Below are 11,684 nucleotides of genomic sequence, written 5' to 3'. Positions count from 1 at the left end.
TAATAGCACCCATAAAAAAAACATGTGTTCCAATGACAATAAGTAATTAATTAAAAAAAAAATAGTAATAACTAATAAGTTATAAAATAAGTCATTATTGGAGATGCTTTATGTGAATACATTTCTCACTTGGGTTTGGTAAGTGGATTTGCTAAATTAGTTAGACGTGGATTGTTTGATACCATAATTAAAAATTTCTGATTTGATCTTATAGTATCTGACTCGTATCTAGACATAACCCATACCGACTGAATCAAACGTTGACTCAATCAAATTTGATTATGTTATAGACTATCAAACAACCCATAATACAACTTGCCCCCTACAATTTTTTATTTATTCGAATATACAAATAAATTACGAATACGATCCAAGTAATAAAGGTCCAAGTATAATACAGTTGTAGGTACAACATAAGAGAACTCTATACTATGGTGTTGTTTGACTCTCCAACAGTTGTACTTTCCCTATGTGTGGGCACGATAATACAATTGTATTAGACTGTTGATGTGTGTTGTTGACTATTTGTACAAATACTATTCATCATTATATTTTCTTTTTGGAATTTATAAAGTTTAAAATCCAGTACGGTATGAAGTACAAGTTTTGATGCAAAGGGTACACTCGTAATACAAATATATGAAATTACATAATTATTGAAGAATATGAGTAGGTAAGTAACTTTATGGGAAGGGGCAGATGAGAGATTCGTTGAGTTTCGCATTGCATTGATGACTTACCCCTACAAGCAAAATCACATTTATTAGTTTGGGTAACTTGTCATTTTATCTCTACACAAAACATCAAATCTGACAATTTTATGTTAGTTTTATATATTTATATGTTTCGAATTTAGGTCAATTCCATTTTGATGTATTTCATGTCAGGTGACCAAAATTGGGTTTATCGGAATTTTTTAGTTTTATTAGTTTTATAATATTAAAACTAAAACTAAAGTTAAGGGACACTTATAAAAAATGAGCAACCAAATTGAACATTTTAGATAGTTATAGTTGATTACTATAAAACATTTATAGCCCAAGTTTAATATATGGTTCTTACTATTTATCCACAAGAGATAAATGGCAACTTTTGTGAAAGATGAAAGTGTTGGGGCAATATCTAAAATATATATTATAAAATAAATTTCACACCTAAAAAGGTTATATGTTATGTGTTTATAAGATATGTGTGGAGATGTATGATGAAATCATTTTTAACTAAGTTTTTATTAGACCAAGTCAACCATTTATAATGATAGAGGTCTTCATATTAACTTGCCTTAGTAGAAATGTTGCTAGAGAGCCAATCAAGGCCTTCATAGAGTCCTTCACCAGATGTTGCACATGTACTTTGCATATACCTATTATAAAACGTTCATTAACAAAGTTTTATCAACATTAAAGGGTAAACATTTTCAAAACTAATAGAGAAGTTTGAAATAAAGATGAAGAGAGGGACAAAATTGTAATTTACCAACGACGATGGCGTAGTGAATGAAGACCAAGTTTTTCAGTAAGTTCAGAAACCCTCATAGCATTCGGAAGATCTTGTTTATTGGCAAACACAAGTATTGTAGCTTCACGAAGAGCATCCTTTCCAAAAAAAATGTTTTAAATATGAAAAAAATAATTGTTGATAAAGCCTTCACGATAGGCTTTGACAGGTTATGACTAAACATTTTTTTTAACTGTGTTTGACATGTATTGGATGACCAACTCAGATTGATGTCATGAGACAAAATTTATAATTTTTATCTCACCCAAAAAGGTTAAAAAGAAAGAGCTCGTTGTTGAGTGCTCATTTTGTACAAAGGAGATGCTTGTCGTCCTCATCTTTGTCATCGAAAATAATGCCAGAAAGATTGTACAATATAGTTATTTACTGTCGAATCAAATGTAACAAACACAACATAATTATATAGTACCTCATTGAGCATGCGGTGAAGCTCATCTCTAGCTTCTGTAACTCGATCTCGATCATTGCTATCGACCACAAATATAAGCCCTTGCGTGTTTTGAAAGTAGTGCCTCCACAAGGGTCGGATCTTTATATGATATAAAAGATAATCACTATAGTACTATTTTTAAGAGTATGGACTAGATATAGGAATTCAACTAGTTAGTGAATTCTTCTATAATGGTCACCTCTCTCCATTTAAAATCCGTGGACTTAACGTTAATTTTGCAAATATGTAGAAAAATAAGCCCAAATTCCATTAGATATTGTAGTTTGGAAACCACCAACTTAATTGTTCTTGTAAACTACTAAGACTTTGAATTCTATAAAAATTAGTATAGTTTGGAATTTGTCCTCTATAACCACTTGTTTTTATTTTTTATTTTTATGATTTAACTTTGAAAACTTTTATTTAAAAGAAAAACAACTATAACAAGAAAAAAAATTTCTACTGATTTTTTGTAATTCACTATAAAGACAACCTTATCGTTGAAAAAAAAACTCTTACGGTTAAACTAGATTTTTTTTTTGTTAAACAAAAAACAAAACTATAGTTGTTTTTATGGAATTTGACAAAACATAGAAGACCTTACTATCATTTTGGCTCCAAAAAGCCTTGTAAAAAATGATAGATAATTATTTGTTGCACTTAATAGCTTATTGTAGTTTATAAACTGTTTTTTTATAAGCTACTTGACATGCTTATTGTTAAGCTAAAAACTAGTTTTTCAGCTAGGGAGCCAAACACAACCTTAATTTATGTATTGATAATTTAAAACACATTTGCTGCTTTGAGTACCTTGTCTTGTCCACCTACATCCCATACCGTAAAGCTAACATCCTTGTACTCCACGGTTTCCACATTGAAACCTATTTCCATTTCACTAGATAAACATACGCTCTTGTTCAAGTAAATAACACTAAGTTAAAAGCATATGAAGTAGATCTACCAATAGTTGGAATGGTAGTAACAATCTCTCCGAGTTTAAGTTTGTAAAGAATGGTGGTTTTCCCTGCAGCATCGAGTCCTACCATAAGAATCCTCATTTCCTTCTTTGCAAACAACATCCTTATATATCGTGATATCGCCATGCCCATTTTGAATGGGTATAGCCAAGAAACTAATAGATATAAAAGAGTAATAACCCCGAAGGAAGTTCAAGTTTTTGCTGTCATTTACTTTAAGAGATCTTGATCAAATGTAAGATATATAACTAGGTTTTCTTCGAATCAAATGATTAAAGTATGTTTAGAATGCTTGATATTTAATCGATCAATGTGATGTGAGAGTAAAAGGGTTAAAGGTCTTATCAAGAGAATAAAGAAGTAAGAATATGATTCCAATGGGAATTAGATGTGGTGAAAGAGTGAACAAAAAGGAAATGGAATAAATTTTGTTTCAATTGTTTTTTAGACTTTGAGTTTCATTTTTCAAAGGAAAAAAACAATTCCAATTCCATGGTCTTAGTTCTTCATAGTCTATTATCCAATTTTATATCACTTTTCGTTTATTTATAGATGATGCCTATGGCTATAATTATCCTTTTTTTTTTCCCTCATATGATACGTATAAGATTCATATTATCTCCCTCTTTGTTCAATATAATTAACAAAAAATAAACTATTACTTTTATTATCGACAAAACTCACTACCAGGGTTATTTTTGAAATCATACACAAAAGATATGTGAAGCCCATAAAACTATTATTCTGTTGTCTTTTAATATTCTTATTTTGGACTTTTGTTAATAAAAAAGTAATCGGTTTCTTCCAAACAAACCATGAACGATGAAACTTGACATGAACTCTAATTCTGAAATTTCAAACTAATAGTAATATAAATAAAGAAGCATTGAAAATATATTCATTGCATAAATATACCTATATTTGATCCTAAACTAAACAAGATAAACCAATTATATACAAATAAAAGACACTAAATGACAATCTTGAAAAAAGGAATTGGGTATGGATGAATTTTGCTAATTTTTTGAAATACCCTCCTTATGAAGTTGGTGTTGAACCTCTCTACTGCCACGCTTTGATCATTTCTATTTGTTTGTGCTACTCTTTCATTTTGTTTCTGATAATCCAAATCCCAAAATTAATTAACTAAAAATATAAATAATTTTTGAAAATTTGGAGAAAAGTTAAACCACATTTAATTTTCCTGGATCTTATTTTCGGGATTTAAATTTTCATAACCTTCAAAAAAATCTAAGTAATTCGTAGATAGAAACCTTTTGTAATTGGTTAGTTATAGGTTTGTGTGATCAAATTGGTCTTAAAGTGTATGGGGGTGAGTACTATTTACTAAGGCTATGTTTGGCGCGCCACAGCTAGCTTATTTTTCGAGTTTTTTATGTTGTCGTGTTTGGTAAGTCAAAAAGTAGCTTATAAGCTAGCTTTTTGAAAAACTACTTAGACTAGCTTTTTAAGAGTTTTTTTAAAATTTTCCGAATACACCCCTTAATTAATTATAGAAACACATATTCTTACATGTCCTTTTATGTAATTTTATATATTTCAGCTAGTTTTACCAAACGTTATTTTTTATCAACTAGTTTTTCAGCTATCAGCTAGCTTTTTATTTGACAGCTAGCTTTTCAGCTAGTACGCCAAACATAGTCTAATTCATTTGGCGTGATCGTGATGCATTAAGATCCAATATTTTTTAATAATATACTTTTAGGTAATCTTAATTTGTTTGACATTTGCTATAAATTGTTAGATGCAAGAATAGTAATGTGTTTTTAATTTTTATTTATTTGTTTGTATAATAAATACTAGACAAAATTACATGATTGGTCCTTACGATTTGTCCGAACTAACATGGTAAGGACAATTATCAAAACGTCTTCCTTAACCTCATTCTTATCTCAAATCTCTCTTCTCCCCCCGCTTTCTCTTTCACTTGGAGAAAACTCAGAGAATCATCCATGAAGGCAATGACTGAAGATGATGGTGGAGCTAAAAGTGGTGATGGCGACAATGGTTAATTCTTTAGAGAGAAAGAAGAAGAAGGTGGTGGGCTTTATGGTTAAGATGAGATTGATTAGATTATTTTAAAATCAGAAAAAAAGAAATATAACTTAATAAAAAATCAAATTAAGGGTAAAAGAGTAATTTCAAATCAATTTTGAAACAAAATGAAACCATAAACACCAACCATTCGAGAAACCGAAACCACAAACATTTGGACGTTCTTCTCACCATGCTAATTCCAGCAATCCATGGATACTAACAATGTAAATCTCATTATCGAATGTCACTTTTAATTTTTTCTATTACAAATACTTCACTTTGAAAATTCTATTTAATTATAGTATCATTATCGAATTTTAAACAATTCTGACTATTATAATTTTATAGGGTTCTTTTTTTTTTCAAAGTATAATGTCATGCACAAACTAACTTTTCAACTAATTTGACATATTATCAAATTACAACACCTTAATAACAAAACAAATATAAATACAAGTGTATAATTGAATAAACTTAATCAACTATTTTTCTTGTATTTAGCCGTTTAATAGCCGCTTACATCGTAAAGTGCTTGTTCGATTTGGACCAGGTTTATAAGTGGTTATAAAAAACCTAATTATGCAAAGCATTTTTATATTTGTGTACCTCTAAAGTCTAAAATAAACCCAGAACAACAACAAAAAAACACATAAAATGGTGAAAGAACACGTAACATTTAGAATAGATGAACTTGAAACGTTCACCAAAAAATAAAATTTCAAATGTTTACGAAAAAAAACATCTTTTGTACCATACGTATTATGTATATATATCCCCATCAAAAACCCAAAGGACTAAACTTGCAAATACCAATTCTTTACGTCCAAATTTGACAATACTCAAATATACCTCTTCACCAGGAGATCAAGAGAGGTGATCCACTAGAATGCACATCGGAACCGTCGGAAACCTTTAGCCTGGGAGACAACGCCGTGTTCGCCGCCGCATCAACTTCAGCGTTCACAATCGATTTCCTCTTCTGTGAATCAGACTTCGACTCTTCTTCTTCTTGTTCTTTATTTTCATTATTCAGAAGCATAGCTTGAGCTTCTTCAACTATCGAAGCATCATCTTCAGCAGCATATAGTATCCTCTTTATAGCTTCAATACCCTGTGAGAAAACAAATCTAAATTATCTGCTTCTGAAAATTCAAAAATAAAATAAGTCTGGAGAAGAAGAAGTAGAAGAAGAAGAAGAAGAATCACTGGTATATTTGACATGGTCGAAATCCGGCAGAGGATTTCAATGTCTCTGAGCTTCCCGAAGTAGAAATCTCTCTCTTTCTCGAGGCTATCCATTGTTAGTTTCAGTTCAGTGATCTGTGTAATGACGAATTGATGATGATGATGATGATGAAGTTAGGGTTTGTTTTTCATTTTGGGGATTTGTGTTGAAGATTTGTGTACCTGTTTCTCGTATGCGGATGTGTCGATGGTTGTGTTCTTGACAGGAGGAAGGAGTGTTGAGTTGGGAGTCGGTGTGTCAACTCTTCGAGAGTTATGAGATTTAGGTGGTGCACCGGTGGAAGTGGAACTCCGAGTAGGTTTTTTGCTGACGTCTTTCCCGCCTTTGCAAGCTTCTCTTCTCTCTTCAGGATTGTAACTGAAACGTAAATGTAGATGAAGATCATATAGAAAAAGGTGAAGTCATGAATTGAATACAGGAGATTTGTGTAAAAGTTGAAAAAATTGATATGGAAAGGAGAGAGAAGAGAGAGGAGATCGGTTTACTTTTGATTAGCGCCTCCGCTGACTGAATCGCAGTATCGTTTCATCCATTGCATGAATTCGAGGTTATCCAGTGGTCTTCCTTTCACCAGTTTGCTCACTTCGATGTGCTGAAATTATAGTATTACACATATCAGATTAGATGAATGGGTAATTCTAACAATCGGATGTGTATTCTCTTTCAAAATCAGCGATTATACTTGCTAAAGTTCATCAATATGATAATAACAGTTGAAAAATATCAAAATCACTTAAAATTGATTGTTGTGGCAAAATAATCGAGTACTGTTTTTGAAATTTAGCAAGTACAATCGACTACAAATTGAAATCTGATCGTATTCGAATTGAATGAGCAAAAAAACTATAAAGTGTCAAGTAACAACTCCGATTGTAATCAGAATGCAATAACTAAAGTAGGAGATATTGAGATAACCTTGGTGATCTTGAGTTTGTTGAAAACATCTTGAAGAACCTTGTAATTCTGAATCATGTCGTATTCAGTTTTGGCATCGAAATTGACTTTGTGCATCGGAACAGTACCAGGATGCGCGACATCCATTAGCTGACAATGAACAGCACCCGAACATGCCTATATCGAATCAGATCCATTAAAATCGTTCACTAAAATCGAATTGTATACAAACAGTAACTGTTATAGTCATAATTAATCCAAGTAAATCCAATTTCGATCGTTACGTCGTCAGAACAATCAACAATTGAAAAACACATGCAATTTAGGGTTTAAACATTGAAGAAAACGTACCTCCTCGACTTTGGAGAGATTGAGTCGGAGAGTTGAGTTGATCCACGATAAGATCTCCGATCGGCCTACGAAATAAGCAGCGTCCATCATTCCGATGTTTGTCGCCATTGCTGATGACTCTGAATTGACACTGAAGTTTCTAGAGAACGACGATGAAGGGGATCGGTGTTATTAACGCTCCTGTGGAGAGAAAAAACGGAATGTTGTTTTTTAAAAATGATGAGAGGGAGGCGGGATTTTGTAGGGGTTTTACGGGATTCAAAATGGACGTATTTAATCATTTGAGAAAACTGTAAATTTGGTCCCCATGCTTTGCCAATTATTTTGCTTCCAGTCCTTGTGTTTTTGAATTTTCAAATTTCATCATTTTAATCAATTTCTTTATGGTTTTGGTCTATCTCTAAATTGAAATGATTAACTTGTTCTTATTTATTTTTTCTTTTTACTAAAAACTAAAAATATATATCTCTCTCTCTCTCTCTCTCTCTCTCTCTCTCTCATACGATTATAAAGAAATCCATCAATCTAGGACAATAGTCCAACTCAATCCTTCGTCTATCTAGAAAAAAAATGGCATGAACTTGTTTTGTAACATTGGTTAGCATAGGTTTCTGTAGATTTTGAGGACAATAATAATGAATTGGAGGATGAAAATCAAAATGCAAATTGTTGGAAAGAACGAGCAAAGTTCATTGTTTCCATTACAACCACGCATTATCAAATCATAAGAAATCGATGATTTGTTGTTCAAAGAAAAATAAATCGATGATCTGAAAGTCTTGCCACAACCAAGAATTCAAATACAATCGTCATTGATGGAAACAATAGGTTATGTCATATGTGGAGGCATTAAGAACTTCGGTTACCAAAAGATCAAACATTGGTAATCGTCATCTTGAGGGGTGCTCGTTTCTAGGTGTAGCAATGGTGTTTTTATATTGTTTTGAGGAAGAAAGAAGCAACAATCATAACAACTAGGTGAGTCAATTGTGCGACCATTTTCTACAGTTTCTTGAGTCCTATCATTTTTTATTTGATACAAAATCAAATTAAATAGAAAAAAGTATAAAATAATATCAGACAAGTTAGTCATTTTATTTTTGGGAGGGACTAAACCACAAGGAAATCTATTGAAAAAGATAAAATTTGTAATTATTAAACCAAATAGACAATAACCAAAGAAATTCACAAACAACAAGACCAAATTTACTGTTTTCTCTAATCATCTTAAGCATTTTGTTTAGAACGGTCCCTTAGGCATTGCATGCTCGAATTCACACTTACAATTAAAGTTTCAAAAGAAATTGGCAAACAACACTGATGATCCTTTCGTCTAACTTTTTTTTTTTTTTAACCGGCAAATACAAATATTATAATCTACTCCTAAATTAACACCTAATTCCACCTATGTCCACCACGGGACTTGAACCCTTGAATCCTTTCGTCTAACTATATTAAAAAAACCTCCATAAAAACCATGTAATATAATTAATATACTCATCGTTTTATCTTTAATTTTATTTTATTATCTTCTTATATTATTATTAGTTTTACATAAATAATTAAATTACAGAACAAATAACTCTTATCATCACCACTTCGCCACTTGTCCTCGCTTAGGCCTTAGAGCGTTAGACCTCACGTTGATTGCCGTTGGGCTGTTTCATTACTGGGCCTATATAGCCATGTTTTACTTACCCACGAGTCACGTCGGCTAATCCTATGCAAGGTGACATATTATATAGTTATATAGATATATAGATGACAAAACTGCACGAATGGTTTTGTGGTTAGCTGAAATTTGCCACTTTGGTCCAAAAATATTTGGACTAGCACCAGAGGTCCAACATTTTCATTTTGTTGCAAGTTTGGTCCGATTTTATTTGAACTTTTTTATAAAGACGATTTTGCCCATGATTATTTATTATTTTATTTTTCTTTTATTACAACAATTAAAAAGTATTAAAAATAAAAGAAAAAAGAAAATACTCTCTCTCTCTCTCTCTCTCTCTCTCGTAGGAAAGCACCATAGATCTGTACAAACACGTTAATGTCCCTGTGAGCTCCTAATACCCCCAACCCCAAATTTAAGAAACCCAAGAAAAGTAGGAAAGAACGATCGATCATTCGATCTTCAAGCTTACTGCTCCAGGAACCGAAGTTCCATTCGTTGCAGATATGAGAATCAAGTTTTCCTCAATGGCGGTGGTGAAGAAGATGAAGCGATCGTGATGACCGATTGTGAATGAAATAAAACATTAGCCTCCGATTGATGACCGATCGTGAAGAAGATGAAGCGCCTCCGGCGCATGACGGGACCGGAGAAAATGAAGAATTGTAAGAAATCTTAAGTAACATTTCGATTGAGGGGTGTGGTTCGACGGTGGATGGCGATTCGTGAGGGGAAGGGAAGAAGGCTCGCAGGCGGCTAATCCCGATGCTCCTGGGTCGATTAATAGTGACGAGGGAGATCGTCGGTGGGTATAACGTGGTCGTCGACCATGAAACAGATGAGGGAACGGGATGGGTAGGGCAGTAGTGAGGGTCGATTTCCTGCGAAAGCTTTGTTTCCGGAGATCGATGGGGCCGAAGACCATGAAACAGGTGAGGGAACGGGATGGGTAGGAGAGCAGCAGCATCAGCGCAGGTGGTGTGTTTGGTAGTGGAGCTCGACGGGAAGAAGGGCAAGTGCGATAGGGGAGGGGGGTGTTCGGCGTTGTTGTTTCCTCGACAATCACAGGTTTCCTTTCATCACTCTTCTTTTTTACTTCGACTGTAAATCCATGGGGTTTAGTCAATAGATTTAGGTTAAGATGAGTGTTTGTTGATTGATTCTTGACTGAAATGGATAAATGGAATGGATGAGTGAGGTTAATCTTTTACAGGAAATCGATGGCTGTATGTTTGTTTTGCTTGACAGAATTGATGGGGTGTAAATCACTAGGTTTAGGTTTGTGTTTTGGTTGCTTGAAATTGCCATGGAAAGAAGATGAAACAATAAGAAAGAGTGGTTGTATTTCTCATTTGTTGGGAACGAATGCAGAAGGGAAGAACAAGGATATGTAAAGAAGATGAAACAATAACAAAGAGTGGTTGTATTTCTCTTGTGTTCTTGGCTGGGAACGAATGCAGAATGGAAGAACAAGGATATGTGTTGATTGTATTGGTTTATGGGAGAGAGAGAGAGAGAGAGTATTTTCTTTTTTCTTTTATTTTTAATTCTTTTTAATTGTTGTAAAAAAAGAAAATTAAAATATTAAATAATCAGGGGCAAAATCGTCTTTATAAAAAAGTTCAAACAAAATCAGACCAAACTCGCAACAAAATAAAAAGTTTGGACCTCTGGTGCTAGTACAAACATTTTTGGACCAAAGTGACAATTTTCAGCTAACTACAGGGACCATTCGTGCAGTTTTGTCCATATAGATATATTAAAGTTCGTTGAGTTTAACAATAGTAACCTTTGTAAATCTTAACTTTGGCCACACAAGTTTTAAAGATTGGCAATTTTGGTCCCTACAACAGGTTTCTTTTTTAACAGATTTAGTCCCTACACAACTATAGACACGTAAGTTTTAAAGGTTGGCAATTTTGGTCCCTACAACAAAGGTTTTCCATTTTAATAGATTTAGTCCCTACAACAACCTTTTGGCATATTCAGTCCCTACACAACTTTGGTCACATAAGTTTTAAACGTTGGCAATTTTGGTCCCTACAACAAAGGTTTTCCATTTTAACAGATTTAGTCACTACAATAACCTTTTGACATATTTAGTCCCTGCAACAAAGGTTACACATTATTATAGATTTAGTCCCTACAACAAAGTTGTAAAATTTGGTAGATTTACTCCCTGCAATTTTTTAATTTATAGAAAAGGTTCATGTGATTTTTTTTTTCAAAAACATACCATATGTATACCGTTTTTGTATTTTGGCAGGTTTGACCCCTATGTACAAAACTAATTAAAAAAAATTGTCTCCATAGTTTACAGAAAATGTCTACGTGCTTCACAATTTATCTAACCCGAGGCGAAGACCATGATCTTTTTCTAGTTAATAATTAAATGTGTTTATAACTATTCTACGATTATTGTGATATTGACTTAGTTATTATTAGTCTTTAAACGTTTTAGAATTGTCTTCAATGTTTATAAATTGATTTTTCTAGTCACGGCTAACTTGTTTGAGAATTATGTATGGATACTTGGAT

General features: G+C 32.8%; 2 protein-coding genes across 4 annotated transcripts; both read right to left on the bottom strand.

The window, feature by feature from the left end:
* Positions 1 to 539: 539 nt before the first annotated feature.
* Positions 540 to 3,184, bottom strand: LOC145166936 (ADP-ribosylation factor 1-like). Of its 3 annotated transcripts, XM_079085989.1 has the most exons (6): positions 2,910 to 3,173; positions 2,759 to 2,829; positions 1,928 to 2,047; positions 1,477 to 1,595; positions 1,282 to 1,363; positions 540 to 742 (listed from the first exon to the last, which is right to left on the bottom strand). In XM_079085989.1, the coding sequence occupies exons 1-6, from the start codon at positions 3,055 to 3,057 to the stop codon at positions 737 to 739; spliced, it is 546 nt and encodes a 181-aa protein (XP_078942115.1). In that variant the 5' UTR covers positions 3,058 to 3,173; the 3' UTR covers positions 540 to 736. The 3 variants fall into 3 exon arrangements, with proteins under 3 accessions (XP_078942115.1, XP_078942114.1, XP_078942116.1); XM_079085988.1 differs by lacking the exon at positions 540 to 742 and having other exon boundaries at positions 1,273 to 1,363; positions 2,910 to 3,176; XM_079085990.1 differs by lacking the exons at positions 540 to 742; positions 1,282 to 1,363; positions 1,477 to 1,595 and adding an exon at positions 1,643 to 1,835 and having other exon boundaries at positions 2,910 to 3,184.
* A 2,454-nt stretch (positions 3,185 to 5,638) lies between these two features.
* On the bottom strand, positions 5,639 to 7,678 carry LOC145162814 (microtubule-associated protein RP/EB family member 1C-like). The gene is made up of 6 exons (XM_079081843.1): positions 7,475 to 7,678; positions 7,145 to 7,300; positions 6,715 to 6,821; positions 6,391 to 6,586; positions 6,190 to 6,303; positions 5,639 to 6,094 (listed from the first exon to the last, which is right to left on the bottom strand). Exons 1-6 carry the CDS (start codon positions 7,580 to 7,582, stop codon positions 5,837 to 5,839), a joined length of 939 nt encoding a protein of 312 aa, XP_078937969.1. The 5' UTR covers positions 7,583 to 7,678; the 3' UTR covers positions 5,639 to 5,836.
* Between the last annotated feature and the right edge of the window lie 4,006 nt (positions 7,679 to 11,684).

Source organism: Lactuca virosa, chromosome 3 (assembly GCF_052849685.1).
Source record: "Lactuca virosa cultivar CGN04683 chromosome 3, Lactuca_virosa_CGN04683_v6, whole genome shotgun sequence".
In the NCBI taxonomy this organism is placed as follows: domain Eukaryota; kingdom Viridiplantae; phylum Streptophyta; class Magnoliopsida; order Asterales; family Asteraceae; genus Lactuca; species Lactuca virosa.
This window is presented reverse-complemented; position numbering and strand designations above follow the sequence as displayed.

Bases quoted from the DNA above. Each gene is read 5' to 3' on its own strand.
- LOC145166936 (XM_079085988.1), bottom strand. From the start codon at position 3,057: ATGGGCATGGCGATATCACGATATATAAGGATGTTGTTTGCAAAGAAG. The intron at 2,048-2,758 runs GTACTCAAAGCA...TATCATATAAAG, and splicing joins ATGTAGGTGGACAAGACAAG to ATCCGACCCTTGTGGAGGCA. The intron at 1,596-1,927 runs GTACTATATAAT...TTTTTTGGAAAG, and splicing joins TTCACCGCATGCTCAATGAG to GATGCTCTTCGTGAAGCTAC.
- LOC145162814 (XM_079081843.1), bottom strand. From the start codon at position 7,582: ATGGCGACAAACATCGGAATGATGGACGCTGCTTATTTCGTAGGCCGA. The intron at 6,822-7,144 runs GTTATCTCAATA...CTATAATTTCAG, and splicing joins ACAAACTCAAGATCACCAAG to CACATCGAAGTGAGCAAACT. The intron at 6,587-6,714 runs GTAAACCGATCT...TTTACGTTTCAG, and splicing joins AGCGGAGGCGCTAATCAAAA to TTACAATCCTGAAGAGAGAA.